This window comes from Telmatherina bonti (assembly GCF_933228915.1).
Source record: "Telmatherina bonti genome assembly, chromosome: 14".
Classification (NCBI taxonomy): domain Eukaryota; kingdom Metazoa; phylum Chordata; class Actinopteri; order Atheriniformes; family Telmatherinidae; genus Telmatherina; species Telmatherina bonti.
In genome coordinates this window covers 14,825,664-14,841,547 of record NC_136612.1, presented here as the reverse complement: position 1 = coordinate 14,841,547, position 15,884 = coordinate 14,825,664, and the positions used below count along the sequence as shown (strand labels likewise).

At 39.4% G+C, this 15,884-nt stretch overlaps 3 protein-coding genes across 3 annotated transcripts in view; all 3 read left to right on the top strand.

Annotated features, from left to right (window-relative positions):
- mei1 (meiotic double-stranded break formation protein 1) overlaps nucleotides 1–1,810 on the top strand; it is a gene marked incomplete at both ends in the record, with an annotated part of 73,734 nt that extends 71,924 nt beyond the window's left edge. Inside the window, 3 exons of the mRNA XM_079252684.1 lie at nucleotides 986–1,066; nucleotides 1,157–1,247; nucleotides 1,724–1,810. Coding sequence (XP_079108810.1) covers nucleotides 986–1,066; nucleotides 1,157–1,247; nucleotides 1,724–1,810 — 259 coding nt within the window. The remainder of the gene's footprint in view (nucleotides 1–985; nucleotides 1,067–1,156; nucleotides 1,248–1,723) is intronic.
- On the top strand, nucleotides 1,028–10,057 carry ccdc134 (coiled-coil domain containing 134). The gene is made up of 7 exons (XM_079252743.1): nucleotides 1,028–1,247; nucleotides 4,352–4,485; nucleotides 4,664–4,785; nucleotides 5,379–5,463; nucleotides 5,738–5,919; nucleotides 8,942–9,013; nucleotides 9,129–10,057. The coding sequence occupies exons 2-7, from the start codon at nucleotides 4,383–4,385 to the stop codon at nucleotides 9,252–9,254; spliced, it is 690 nt and encodes a 229-aa protein (XP_079108869.1). The 5' UTR covers nucleotides 1,028–1,247; nucleotides 4,352–4,382; the 3' UTR covers nucleotides 9,255–10,057.
- Nucleotides 10,058–10,347: 290 nt separating this feature from the next.
- LOC306765431 (uncharacterized protein) lies at nucleotides 10,348–15,719 on the top strand. The gene is made up of 2 exons (XM_079252889.1): nucleotides 10,348–10,501; nucleotides 12,977–15,719. Exons 1-2 carry the CDS (start codon nucleotides 10,486–10,488, stop codon nucleotides 14,905–14,907), a joined length of 1,947 nt encoding a protein of 648 aa, XP_079109015.1. The 5' UTR covers nucleotides 10,348–10,485; the 3' UTR covers nucleotides 14,908–15,719.
- The last annotated feature ends 165 nt before the right edge of the window (nucleotides 15,720–15,884 follow it).

The following is a 15,884-nucleotide window of genomic DNA, read 5'->3' as shown; positions in this document are numbered from 1 at the left end:
CGCTCTGAAAACAAGATGATGCAGATATTTTAGAAGTGACTGACTCATAAGTGACCCTTCTTTCATTATTCATTTAATATTAACATCTTTTTATTACTTTGGTATTTGCTCTCCTACAGCAGCTCATTCTGTTTATGTTACAGCATCAAAATGTTCTACAACAAAAGTTGTTTATGTTTGCTTACAACATTAATCGTTTAGTAGAAAGGCTGTGTTATAAAAACAGCAGATTTGCTTGTAGATTATAGGTACCAGGCATTTTAGGGGTTAATAAATTGTTCACACTACCAATGGGAATGTTGAATTGATGGTGGTTTTTTTTGTTTTTTTTATCTTACTAATAACTCTTGGATTCATCTTGGATTCAAAGCTACATTCATGTGCAAATCCAGCTCTTTTTAACATCACTTTTAACCACAGTCACTATCAGGGTCTACAATGCAGAAACCACTGCGATTAGTGATACAAATTCAGTGGCATTATTCCTAATTTGAAGAGCTTTTCTCTTCGCATATAGATGTTTTATTTATTTACTTACTTACTGTAATTGTATTTAAATGTAATTTCCATGTGAAAGCCAGAAGCACATTTTAGAGCAGTGTTGTTCAACCACTGTGTCGTGGTACAAGATTACCCAATTTCACCTTACTGGTCTAAAAAGCAGTACTATGTTCATCCAAACAGGCCCAGTAAAGTAGCGTTAAAGACCTAAAAATACCATTTTCTTGTTTTATCATTTATTTATTTGTTTTTATTTCTATTCAAGACACTTTGTCATGATTGACTTATAAGTTGTTGTTTTTTTTAAAAATATTATTTTGGTTTGTTATTTGCCTTGTGATTATTTTTCAGTAGAAAAAAAGTATCTTTGCTCAAAAAAACTTTAGAAAAACTGGGTTTTAGAGGAAGAGGCAAACTACAAAGCTGACCTGGTGTCTCCCTCTAAGTCCGCCGTGTGGAAACAACATCCTTCCCCCGTGTTTAGCGCCCGCTCGCTGTCATTCGTCCAAGACAAGCCAGCCGGTGTGATCGTGGCGCTGGTGGAGTGGAGCAGCGAGAGCCGCATGTAAATGAAGCACGGCTGCTGTTGTCACCTGAGGATCTGGAGGACTAGATCGTCTTCCTGGTCGGTGAGCTGACTTTTGGACGTGTGGAGCGGGCATATAAAGGCTGAACTGCACTCCTGTGGAGGAAACGCCGCCTGGCTGGTCGCCGCTTTCTCCGCGCTGCTGTTTCGCTACAACACGGTGAGTGGACCTCGAGTTGCGTGGTTGTAATGTCCAGGCTGGATCCACTGGCCGCTGGTTGGTGGATCCAGAGGGGCATACAGATGCAATCGCGGAGGGAAGCGACTTGAAATCTCTGATTTACTCTCAAAATCGGAACCTTTGAGGAAGTCTTGTTTGAGCAACTGTATTACTGCAGAGTTGCTATTTGCATAAAAATGTTTTTTTTTTTTTTTTTTTTTTTTTTTTTTAATTTCCATCTCAAAATCCAAACAACTGTCCGTATTTAATGCTTTTAGAAACTGGGATCAGGTGAGGGGGACACGTAATCAATTAAGCAATCTGTATTTAATGATCCAGTCTATCCAGACTCAGCCACCATCAGCACCATTACGCATGTCTGTGGATTTACCTTTGCATGAATTATGACAGAGGGGGAGCCTCTCGTATGCAAGCAGAGAAAGATATGTCAGCCCTTGAAGCTGTGTCTCCCACAGTGGGCTTGCAGCCGGAGGGGAAACAGGATCCACTTCATCCAGCTGTCAGACTGGCATCTTGCTTTTCCATCCTCTCTGGAGCTGTGATCACATCAAGGGTCAGCTCGGATTACTAGACACTATTCATGGAAGATTATTTCCTTTTTTTTCTCTTTTGTTCTCTACTTACTAGAGAAGCAGAAAATTTCTTTATGATGCTTTACAGATTATTGGATATTGATTTAATATAATTGCAAAACAGGGAATTGGAGAATGGAGCAGAAACACCTTCACAGTACAATTGGACAGTGGTTTACATCACTGATAAACCTGGATCTCCCACACAGGAAGATCAAACTTCATCCTTTGTGCCCCAAGAGGCTGTTGGCCAAAAAAAAAAAAAAAAGATAAATTTACAGGCAAGAGATTAATGTGGGTTTGTGTGATTTCAGCAAGCACTCCGCTTCCTTTAGCCCTCCACATGGCCAGCACATCACGCCAACTTAAGTGCCACAGGGAGAGACCAAATCTGAACCAGGCACTCCCACCTCAGAGTCTGAATAGAAGTGGGTTGGCTGGAGGAAAGCTCATGTAGGGAAACTTTGTAGAGAGCAGCTGGGTTAAATTTACCATCCTGCAAAATCCTGTTTTACACCTCAAGTAACAAGTGTGGAGGATGTATGAACATGATGGCTAGAAGTGTGTTTGTTGGAGGTCTGATATCGCTTTGAGCCAACAAGCAACATTTTCAAGGGGCATTGGAAACGATCTGTCACAGCCATTACAGTTCTGGCCAGAACAGAGCCGATAGCCTCACCAGAAGATTTTCCGATGACTTCCTGTGTAAATCGAGCTGCCAGCTGCTAATGGCTGTGTTTAGACTCTCATTTCTGTGCTGCCCATGCCACATTAGAAATGATTGATCTCCTGTTTAAGTCCTGCTTACACTACTTCTTAAAGTCTCAGCACTTTGCCCTTTTTTTTTTTTTTTACATGGAAACATTGGCAGCTGCTGGATATACAGTATGTGTTGACTGTGTTAAACTGTGCCAGCGGCAATAACCTTTTTGCTCATAAATATTTGTCAGAGCTACACGGCCGCCTGCTTGGAAGCACACAGGAGCATCAAATAACCCGACAGGCTGCTGCCACAGGGGAGACGAGTCCCTCCGTCCTTGGCTTTTGCACAGAAATATTGAGTTTTTCTCCTTGCACTTGGGGATATTTAGTGGAGCATTTCTTCAAAAGCCTGAAAATGGTTAAAAATGACAGTCTCAAAAACACCCGGTTGTCTTCAGGAAGGCTTGTTTCTGCTGAGTGAAGGAAAATTTAAACTCTTTTATTTTCTCACGAGAGACTTCTGTCAGAGAGGAAGCAGAAATAGCTGCTGCAACGTGCAAATCTCTTACATCCACATCTAAGTCGGAATATTCTGACATCTTTTCTAAAATTAGAGTTTTTGAACAGCTGCCACAAATCTGTCAGGGTGTGTGTTAAATCTGAAGCTGTTAAACAAAGCGGGGAGTTTTAAGGGCAAAACAATGACTGCTGTTTGTCTGCATGATCAGCAATTTGATGAGGTACAGCTGATGTGTAGGAACGTGTGGCTGAGTTCAGTGGGACTCTTCAGGGGGAATCACTCAGTCTAAATTAACATTCACACCCTGAGACATTTGCCGACTTCCTAGTCCTTCATATTCAAAAAATCTGCTCTCTGGCTCGTAAAGATTAATTCAGTTAGTGAAGGAATCAAGTCCCTTGTGCTCATTATCTTCCTCCACAGCCTGGCACTCCTCCTCCTATCACACATTTCCTCTCCTATCTGTGCCTTGATAAAGGTAGATGAAATATTCACCAGGAAAGCTGTTGTTTCACCGCTGCTCCTCCGTCCCCTCTTTCCAAGAGCTTCCATGCCCGTCCACTCACCTCTTGGCTCCCGTTTCTCACCCCTTTTCCCATAATCTTACTCGCCATTCAGCCCCTTCCAAGCCTCTTTGCCCACTGCATCAGCTGAATAGTCTAAATGATGGAGCCCCTGCTAAATTATGCATGGGTTATGTGTGTAATATCTTGTAGCTTTTCATTGAAACTGTTTCGTCCCTCCCTGCAGCCATGTCTATTTTCTGTTCTTGTTTTTCTGAAATAAAAAAAAAAAAAAAAAAAAAACCTTCAGATTTCCTTTTTAGTAGTGCCTATTTTTAGATTTTACTTTCACAAATCCCTTTTAAATTTCTAAAAACTCTCAAAGGAAAATGATGTTTGAGAAACAGTGGAAATATTCTTTCCTTCTGTAGAGAAACAGTGGAAAAGGGTGAGGGGGGGAGAGCAAGAGGCTTGTACAGAGATAGGAAAAGTTTCTCTAGGGATTAAACAAGTGCCAGACATCAGATGTGCCTTAAAGGGCACATAAGGGGTTCTTTTGAACAGAAACATGCTGTTTGTCTCCAGCATGTCTCTGTTATACGGATATCCAAAATCAAAGAGGAGCTTTTAAGCAGATTTTTACCAGGAAAAAAATCAGCTAATGAATCGTGAAATCTTTATACCAGCTGAAATGTGTTATAGGGATGTAAATCGATGAAATCCTGCAATTCTGTGGTGATATTTAGGTTTTTAATTTGTCTAATGGCTCATTCTCCTTGTGTTCAGAAGAGTGCCTCTCTGCCACCCCCTGGTGATCATGCGGAGTGTGAGCGCAGTGGTCCTGGCACTCGCTGCTGCCGCCCTCAGCTCGGCAGACTCGGACACGCACAGACCGCGACACGACTCCAACCTGGAGATCTGTATCCTTCTGCTGCGTAATGCACCAACGCATGTGTGTGTGTGTGTGTGTGTGTGTGTGTCCACTCTGCTGAGAGTCACTTTGTAGTTAACTTTGTGACAGATGAGTGTGCAAAGTGAGAATTTCTGCAAGTTGCTTCGATGTGTTGTGCACGTATCCTCCTGACCTGTCCTTGTCAGACAAGCGGCTGTTTGAGACCAAGAGGAAAGATCAGTTGAACGCTCTCAAAAATCTAGTAGAGCTGAACGACATCAACCAGCAGTACAAGATCATAGACATCATGCTCAAAGGGCTTTTCAAGGTACTGTACACGTTCTCCCACATGCACACACAAGGCCGTAGTGTCAGAAAACAAAGTTCTGAGAGCTCAACCTTCTAGAGATAAGAAGGTTTACAACCCAACACAGATTGAAAGGCTTCAAATCCAGCTTTTTTCATCATTATGTTTGCTCTCATTTAAATGGTAATTCAGACTTCTCAGAGCACCGTTCGCCGGCATTAAACTGGTAGCTTTGATTTACAGTATGCCTCCATTTCCCCACGGACGCTTATCAATGCATCTATGTACCTCACAAGGACACCCAGCTTAAGCAACCTTCAGTGGCAGAAAAACATTGTCAGCACTTCCGTAGCACTCTGTGCACGCATGAGATGGAGTGCTTTACTGATGACACACTGACTGTAATCTCAGTCGATATCTTTGGCTAGAGAGTGTTGTTGTGCATATGATGGGAATAATTAGCATTAGCTCAAAGTAACACTGTGTTAATAAATCCAGCTCCACAAAGCTGCTGACATGGTTACAATTCTCTTTTTTATATATTTATTTTAGGCTGTTTTTTTTATTCCCAGCACATAATTTGAGATAAATTAGGCTTTTTGTTGTTTATTTAGGTGTTGGAGGATTCGAGACAGGTCCTGGTGGCGGCCAACATGCAGCCCGATGACCCCTTCCCCATGGATGATAAGATCAAAGAAGGTATGATTCAGTTTTATTCCTTTTTATTTTATTTATTCTTTTATTTTTTAAATTTTCTTTTTATTTTTTATTATTTCCTTTTTTATTTTAGTTTTTTTTCTTTATTTTTTTAATATTTTTTTCTTTATTTTTTAGTTGTTTTTTTTTTTTTTTAAATTTATTATTTTCATTCCATTTTTATTGTCCGTCTGTCTAGTGAACAACAGCTATTTCCTCTGTTTATATCCACAAAACAGATAAAATGAACTCACTGTTTTTTCTGCTGTCTTTACAGCTTATTCCCATGTCGTGGAGAATACAGCGTTTTTTGGCGACGTAGCCCTGCGCTTTCCTCGTATCGTCCACCACTACTACGACCGAAACGCTGACTGGGGTGGTCTGCTGCGCTGGGGGCTGAATTTCTGCAACCAGACAGGAGTTTTTACAGGAGGAGCCCACCAACATGTGCTCACACTTGTAAGTCCACATCATTATGACACATAACTTGTCGATAACAGCCGCGATCAAGAGACAACTTTTACAAAAGTTCAGACGCTGTTAGTGTTGATGGGAACGCTTTCTTTGGAAACTCATTCCTGCTACTTGTAAACTGAATGTATTGACAAAGTATCTTATAATGATAATGTTTAAACTAATAATTATGAGGCTCACAGTCATAATTTTGAGCAGAATCATTATGAGATTCAGAGTTGTCATTATGAGATCAAGTCATAATTAAGAGACTCAATGTCATTATTTTGAGAAAGTCATTGAGATCTACAGTAAATATTAGATAAAATTAACTTTATCATAATGAGTTTCCAAGAGTTAGGACTTTTTATCTCATAATTATCACCTTCTATCTCATAATTATGACATTTTAGTTTGATAATTAAGATTTTTTTGTTTAGAGTTGTGTCCAACCAATATTAGTGTTTAGCTTCGATATTCATGGATTGTAAATCAGACTGAATCCCCGATCCACCTCACTGATGCACCTTTCATAGTCACGTGTTTACAAATGATAATTATTATGCATGTTTCAGACTAGCAAAATATCTTGACAAATAATCAATTCATGAATTCTTCCCATTCAAACTTGTATAAATAATTATGTTATTTAGTTCCTAGTTTAAACGCAGTGTTATGGTACATGTGCACTGACAAGCCTGATGGGAAATAAGCTGCCTTCACCACATTAGCATGTCAGTGATTGGATATATTCTAGTCTGGACACATAATAAAACTAAGAGCCATAGGGCAACTTGAAATGTGTGTAAAGTGGAGGTTTAAACTCTGGAAAAGTCACTTAGCTAAAACGCTGTAATGCGAATCCTGAAGACAGGAATCTTCAGCCTGGGTTGTTTTGCTCATAGCAGGACGGGTTTATTTCACAGCGCAAGCGTTTGCCACGCTTTCACTAACGAGCACGGTCCCATTTGTAGGAATTTTTTTACTCTCAACTTTATTTGATTAGCATTTAATTACTCTTCAGGAATACAAGTCAAAACCAGAGAACAAAGATACGTGTGATAAAGCTGATTTAGAAAAAAAAAAAAAGTATCAGCTGATGCACATGCTCATTATGCCAACACTAGTTATAAAAACCTCTCCAGCAACTGAACTAAAAGCTCTTTCTAATAATCTCCATGAAGACGTTCCGACCAGATTGAACAGCAGCTTCTGTGATCAAAACTCCTCTTCAGCAGAAACGATCCCTCTGAACCGATACTGCAGCCCACAATCTGCTACGCTGTCAGACCGATTCCCGGATTATTATGATACATCCTGCTTTCCTTTCAGCACATTCTCTCACACATTAAATATTTTTTTTAAAAAAGCAGTTCTTACTGCTAAACTATAATTACTTTTGTTTTTATTAGGATAATGAAACAACTAGAGACATAGTCTTTGATTTACTTTAGAAGCTTTTTCTTGTAATTATTTTGAAAAACATTTGATTTGGATTTATTATAGTCATTATCTGTCTTATTAGGAAGCCATTAATGCTTTATGATAAGACTAATGAAACCCTACACAACTGCAACAACGGCAAAAATAATGCCAATAATTTCCATCTAAGTGTGAGTGGTTGTTCGTCTCTCTGTGTGGCCCTGCGATGGACTGGCGAGCTGTCCAGGGTGTACCCTGCCTGTCGCCCAAAGCCAGCTGGGATAGGCTCCAGCTTCCCCGCGACCCTGAATTGGAATAAGCGGTTCGGAAAATGAATGAATGAATGAATTTCCATCTAAACAAATTTGTTATCAGAAATGATTTCTCATAACAACTGAGTCTCCTGACCCTCCCATGCATGGTGGTCATTAGAGTGGACACTTATTTACAAGCTTTTTCCTACATATTGATAAGAATGGTATATTTATAAACAAACCACTTCAGTGGATGTTTAACAAAACATTTACAATACATTACCACTTATATTTACTTAAATAAATATATGATATAACTGAACATAAATGGATACATTGTAATTATGCAAGTTTACCTTTGTGAGAAATAGGAAAAGAAAATAATTTAGCTTTAGTTTTAAAAATATTTATATAATATAATTCTGATAAAATATTTTATACTTTATAGAATTCATTAAATAAATCAAATAAATTCAAAATATCACTAATAAACAAAAAAGTATTGTATATGTCTGCAGAGGTAAAATACTGTATTTAAAATTTGTTGCATTGTTTTTTTTTTAATGCATGCATGGAGGGGTTAATTATGACTTTAAATAATGAGATATATATTTTTTTTTTTTTAATTGACAGCAGGAATGGGCTTCCATACTCTTTCAACATGTGGCTGCAGTTTTACACTGGCTCAGTTCAGTTTGTAATTTTTGTGCAGGCAAAACTCGAAGAAAATGTGAGATAAGATGATGCATCATTTTTATCTGCTGATGGTTATTAACCAAGCAGATCCTTTGCAGTCGAGATACAGACATAAATATCAGAGCATGATGACCTAAGAGGTTTTCTCTGCAGGGAAATACAGTAAAAATATGGAAACACTGCAATAAAGTGATGCACTGCGACATAAAACACAGATATGAATGAGACGAGTGTATAAAAATGACAGATCAATGCCACAGTTTAAGAGAAACACTAGATAATACAGTCACCTGTTATGATATCGTACAATTCATCACTGGTGCCAGCTCATACTTCTCTGTCAGTGCAGAATATATCAGTGGTCACAATATTTGCCCATGATGTATTGTAGCAGTTGAAAGTTACAGGAGCAACAAAGGAAATAAAGAGGTTTCCTGTATTTAAAATGTTGGTTAATGAACTAAACCGCTGCAGGATTATTGTGTGACCTTAGCAAGAGGATTAGAAAGTGGATTAATTCTCAGTCCAAGCAGCGGTTTGCACCCTGAAATGTGTTCAGTGCACATTTCTGCCACAGTAATCTTGTATTTCAGCTTCTTAAAGAAATTATTAAACCCTTTTCTCTTTCTATTTTGTCTTTCCTGCTCATGTTTCAGATGTCTCAGGAGCTGGGAATCACTGAGAAATCCCCAGACTTTATAAACCCATACCGCACAGAGAGAGACGATGTGAGTAAAATGAATCATATGCGCATTTATCACCGAGTGATAAATACAGATGTTTATCGTGAGATTATCATACTGTCTTTCTGAGAAAACAATTATTAAATATCACCTGCTTTAGGTTCTTCATACTGCAGAAGCTTTCCAGAAAATCCTGAGGGAGGAGGAGAAGAGGAGGAGGAAGGAGGAGAAGAGGAAAGAAATCAGAAAAGGCCCTCGTATTTCCCGCTCTCGCACCGAACTATAGCACCACACTTCTGTGCCTGTGAGGAGCAGAAGAAGAAGACTGAAGCGTACATGCGGTCGACAAGCAGCGGGTTGACTGTAGACGGCGAAGACAACAAAAGCTGCCGTCACTTGTGCAAAAAGCCAGGTGCTCTGGTGAATACGAGAGCAACCCTCAATGTGACAAAACAATAGCAAATCGGAGGAGGAGAGCAGTCAGGGGCTGGCAAAGGCTTGAATTGCTGGCCATCAGCAGTCATTTATAATTGGAGAATTTAACTTTCTATTACTGGATGTTTCTGGAAAACAAGGGAATTCTTTTTGAGCACATGAGGACTGTGTAACTGAACTTTTACAAGTTTACGTGAAGGCGTTTTAATCCCCTCCAACGTATTGTGTCTGGTCTTGATTTAATGTGTGAAGCCCATATGCTTTAAATATGTGTGGTTGCTGGATATAAATTTGACCTCATAAAAATGTGGCCTGGTTCTGTTTAAGTTGAGCTTTATTAGTTGTTGGGAATTCTTTTCTTTTATTTATTTATTCTTGAACTGGAAATTGCTAGGTAGTTTTTAAAACGGATGTTTCATCACAATACAAACTTACTTTCTGATTGCTGCTCAGTTATAAGGACCAGTTTCATTATTTGTTTTACTGTTAAATGCTCTTTTTAAGTTTTTCCTCTACTTTAATGATAATTTCCTTGCAATCTGAGGGAATCCTTTCTATTTTTTCTTGTACCCTGCTTGTTTATGCCTTAATAATCCTTTAATTATCAGGAATTATTTTATTCCAACAAAAAATACAGTTTATCTTTCACCTTGTAGCCCTGTCTTTGTTAAATAATATTTCTTGTTACATCAGCTAAAGATGGACATATTTTAATGGTTTAGATCTATGAAAATTAAATTGATGTAATTTTAAAATGACTGTTATACAACTATATGTATATTCAGAAAATAATATTGCTGCAAAATAAAGAAGCCATTTTGTTAACACATTTAATTGAATAAAATAATATGGGGTAAAAGGAGAATTAAAGAAGTACTTTTTGTATGTGTATGACGTCACCCCTGCGCGCTTTCGTCACGGTGAACCAACAGAGGGCAGCTCGCGCGAGGACTTCACGATCAATGTCCAATGTTTTTGTTTATGTGGAGCCAAGTTTGACTTCACCTCTAATTGTGTGTGAAGCTGCTCTTCAGATGATGAAATCAAATGTTGAATGCAGGCAAGAAGACATCTGAAGACTGATGTCCTGTAAGGAAGGTAAATGTCTTGGTTTCTTTTAATCTCGTTTCTTAGCAACATGCTAATAGTAGCAGGCTAATATTTAATCGCCATTTGATCAGATTAGCTGTTCTGCATGGGATTAATGTGATTTCTGAGTTCGACATTTGATTTTTGATTTGATTTTTATTCGTCGGGATATTAACAGCTGTTACAGCGTAATTATGATGTATATTCATCCTAACTTGTGGTAGAAACGCTAACTAACCCGGTGAGGCTAATGTGGAGTTGTTTCTGAGCAGAAAGTTCATGAAGTGCTGATTGTTGGACATGTTGGCAGAAACATGCTGGAGACACAAAACAGCTGTTATGGCGAAAACCCTGGACTGCAACAACACTTAAATACTGTTAGACAGAATATTACTCAAATCTGACTTGCACTTGTGGTGGTTCTGGATCAGACATAACATTATCATGCACAACTATGACCAAAATAAGACAATTATAATTGTTGTCAATACAGCAGTGCTTTGTTTATCATCACAATAATCTGATTATGGATTTTAAGATATCAGCTGATGAGTTAAAGATATACATATATGTGTGTGTGTGTGTGTATGTATATATATATATATATATATATATATATATATATATATATATATATATATATATATATATATAATGTGTGTTCAAAAAGACCATTAAAAAAAATTGCAAAATTATAAAGTTTAATTGGAATTAAATGAATAAATTAGTCTTATTTAGTCACTAATTAAAACATCTTAATGTAGCAATTTAATCACTTACCCATTATAACCAATTTAATTTCCTCCTAAATAGTTTGCAAGGATAATCTGTCGTCTCATTTTCTGGAGTATGTTCTCATGGAACAGGGCCGGATTAAAAGGGCACAGGCCCCTGGGCCCAGAGTGTTCCAGGGGCCCCCTTCCTCACAGCAACATTGTGAAAATTGTGAATGATACACTGTGAAACAACATTTCTAACATCTCTCAGCCAGTTGTACCAATGGCAATACACTAGACACTGTGGTGTAACTATTTTGCTTTCATGTACATTTTATTTCATGTCCAAACTGCTGGTTTTTTGCCCAATGTGGGCCCCAAGTGGGTGTGGGCCCCTGGGCCTGTACCCATAATGCCTATTGGATTATCCGGTCTTGACCAGGAAGGAAGTAACAGGTGATCACATGAATACTACATTAAATATTATGTGTTGATGTAAATCAACTAAGTTGTGAATTCATTTGGGATTTTTTGATTGTAGCGATATTTTCTCAGTTGAAAGTGGGAAGAAGGAGTCGGAAGTCCTCGACTTGTCTGCAGAGCACTGAGCGGCATGCTACCTTCACCAGCCCATGTGCAAAAAGAGCCACCAGCTTCCCTGTTACACTGATAAATTGCAGAATTTGTACTGCAGATGTAAAAAAAATTACTTTAAAAAGGCCCAAACAATGAGAAATGGCTATGGATAAAGGATATCTCACCTCAATTTCAATATTTGACTTTTGTTCCATTCCTTTTAAGCTTGTTTATTTACATGACCTCTATGTATGTGCATGTAGATGCCTGCAAGTATTTGATCAAAATTTTGATTATTTTGACATATGGAAAAAGAAAATTAGAAACCGCTTTGATTCCTAAACAAAAATCATAACTCTGAAGATAAATATATGCAAAATGGAACTAAATTATTTCTGCAAACTACTTTTGTGTTTCTTTTTTTTTTTTTATCTATAAAAAAAAAAAAAAACAACAGTGAAAGTGGACCTGTACAGCTTTGTAAGAAAATCAAATCAAAACTCAAAAGTAATGTGTTCATGTTTTATGACATCAAGGCCAAGCAAGCAGCTGAACCCCTATAAAAACTGATGAGAAGATGCTAGATATGTGAAAAGGTTGAAGGCAGCTTCAGAAATGGGCAGAAACTATGTGATTTAAATGGCTGGATTCTTAGAGTCCAAGTCGACTCAACTGATGTTGACAGTAAATGGCATCTCAGTCATCACTGATAGCATGATGTAGTTTCCCGGCTGAGGGTATCAGATTTGTTCAGAAATGTTGAGCTGAATGTTAATAAGGACAATGACATAGTGCAGTTGGCGTTTGTGTCACGTTGCCATGGGAACCTGTTTGGATTTGGCTCTTTTCATGCTCATTTCTTCAATCTGAATCCATTTTTTTTTCTTTTAACCAAATTCTGCCAATTACTAAAATGAATGAATGGGAGCTCTAATGTGTAATTCATTAACTGAGCGTGGTGTGTTTTGTCAAGCAGACACAAAGACATCCATGCTTCCCAGCACACCCCAATGGGCCATTTTAAACAGGATTCTGCTGTTTTAATTTCTCATTTTTTTAGATACAAAACAGGCCTTGATTGCTGATTTAATTACACGAGGGATCCCGTCATTTCCATCAGGCAAAGAAGCTGCAATTAACTTAATCAGAGAGAAATGACAGTCTTCTTATCAATTTACAATCTCTGTTGCAGTGTTTCCATCAAAAGACGAGGAGGAGGGGAAAGAGGAGCTGTTTGAAATGGAGGGAAGAAATGAAGATGACCAGTTTGAAACCAGATGGCGGGATGAACTCAGGCTTGTCCTCGTTGGAAAGACCGGATCTGGCAAGAGTGCGTCTGGAAACACCATCTTGGGCCGTCGGCAGTTCCTGTCACAGATCAGTGCCAGCTCTGTCACCCAGATTTGCGAGCTGGGGAGCTCTGAGCTCAGTGAGGAAGGGGAGGATGGCCAGGCAGTCACACACAAGAAGAGGAAAGTAACGGTGGTCGACATGCCGGGATTTGGGGACACTCATCTAAGCGTGGAACAGACTCATGCAGAGATTGCCAAGTGTGTGTCCCTCTCGGCTCCTGGTCCACATGCTTTCCTCCTTGTGGTGCCAATAGGGCGATACACAGATGACGAGAACCAGGCTGTGTGCCTGTTGAGTAATATTTTTGGGGAGGATGCTGTCTATCACCACACAGTGGTTCTTTTTAGCAGGGGTGACGACTTGGAGGGCATGGATATTGAAAAGTACTTGAAGGAGACTGCCCCTGCTAGGCTCAAGGCTCTGATTGACAGATGTGGGGGTAGATACCATGTACTCAACAACAAAGACCCATGTAACTCAACACAGGTTAAAGAACTGTTATTAAAGGTGGATAAGATGGTGAAACAAAGTAACAGGGGCTTTTACAGCAATAGGATGTTTATAGAAGCAGAAGCTGCCATCACAGAGGAGCAAAGAAGGATGCTGAGGGAGAGAGGGAAAGCAGAAGGTGAAAAAGAAGAGCTAAACAGCGGAATAAAAGAACAGGCTAAATTTGTTAAACGAAGGAGGTGTCATTTGGAGTCTGATGGAGGAGGTGAGGAGGATGTCAGAGTTGAGAGATGGACAGAGGAGAGCAGAAGCAATGCCTTTAGCTTCCTGAGGGACCAGTTCAGAGGCCGGCGACCGGGCGGCAGCAGGGCGGTCAGCAGGCGACAGTCTATCCGTTCATCCTTGAGTCGCATGAGGAGGGAAGCTGCGCTCTCTGCTAAAGTTTTGGATCGGATTAAGATTCTGGTTGCTGCTGGAGCAACCGGCATGGCAGTTGGGGCAGTGTTTGGGGCGGCTGCTCCTTTAGCGGCTGCAGCTGGAGCATCTCTTGTGGGGAACTCGGTTGGAATTGCTGCCGGTCAGTTAGCCGGGATGTCTGTAGCAGGAGGTACAAGTGTTGGAAAAGCCGTGAGTACCCTAGTGGCGGCAGCCTCTGGGAAAACTGCAGTGGCTCTGGGGGCAGCAACGGGTGGAGTTTTGGGGGGTTCTGTGGGAGCCGTTGCTGGTGCTGAATCAACCAGTCCACGTGAGGGCGCTTTAGAGGCTCTGAGCCAGGTTAGTATAATAGGAGCTTCTGCTGTGGGAGTTGCAGCAGGTGTGGGATGCACTTTGGGAACTGGTGCTGCTTTAGGTGCAGCTCTGGAGGGAGCAGCCGGCAGCACAGCGGCCCTTGGTGGAGCTGAAACTATTGCGGTCGGTGCAGCAGATGTAGCCACTGTAGCTCAGGGAAATTTTGCTTTAGCAGCAACACAACATGCAGCATCGTCTGTTGGGAGTATTGCTGCAGGCACTGGAACTAATCAATGTACAGCAGCCTTAGTAGCTGCAAATGTCCCCGTGGCTGCAGGGTCAGCTGGGAGTGTGTGCCAGCTAGCAGGGCCCAGCATGGCGTCAGTAGCTGCATCGGAGCACTGGGGCACTGTGGCGGCAACCACCCGCATCCTGAACGCAGTGGCTGAGATTGGCAAAGCTGCAGCTGGCATTGCTCTGGCTGGTGGTCTGGTTGTGAAAGTGATGAAGGAAAAAGTGAGATGTGGCACAGGCACAACAGAAACCAATTACTCAGAGAAAAAGTCTTATGAAATCTACTGGAACAAATAAACTCAGACAAAGACTGGAGTCAAATTCCAGTGCATGAGATCATATTCTTGTTATTCTCACCACCTCCCTGATTCTATGAGGAGAGTATTACTGCCATGGAGGTGCAAGATGCCCTGCTAGATTAGTGTAATATAAAACAATCTCATATGAACAAGAAAATTGGACACCAAAGAGATAATAGAATGATTTTAAATTCTAAATATTGATTAAAAATAGTTTGTTTCTGATGAATCAGTGAAGCAGCATCTGGTATCTTTGCATCATTTCGTGATTTTGGACATTTTTATATAAATCAGATGTAAAGAATTTGACTCTTAAAATTTAAAACTGCATGTAAAATGAATTTTTTTAATGAAAAAAAAGCAAAAAGGCACTGTTTTATTTAAAAAAAAAATAAATTCTTGTTTGCAATTAAAATAGCACAATTTTTTTGGGTTGTATCTTAATCTCATTGATTTTCTTGCAGTGATATGTACGGAAAGCTAAAGAAAACATTATAAATAATCCAAAGGCTGAAGTGTTTGCACTTATTGATCAATATTACTACTTTGTTTAACAGGAAGAGGAAGTTTGCAGTTATTGATTAACTGTTTTTGACAAGTAACAGCTGTTGTCGTTCAGTGTACACCAGTTCAGTTTTGTTTTTGTTTTTGGAGTTGAAACCATTGTAAGCTACTTGTTATTTTTTGGACTTAATGTTTTCATAGTTCACGCACTACTTAAAAAGCGAGTATGAACAACTTTAAAAAAAACTGTTTTTGTGCAGTGTATGTGATGATTTGAAAGAATGCATTAAAATTTTGAATGCACAACACTTTATGGACTTTGTGTTTTTGTATTATCAGTGTTTGTTTAATTGAAAATAACTTTTTAAAGTGCTGGTTGCATGTTTGATATTCTTAAATAGCTGAAATTATATTAATTTAGGTTGTGCACTTGACTGTAAACATTAAATCTGTGTAGGTAAAGATGGTTAT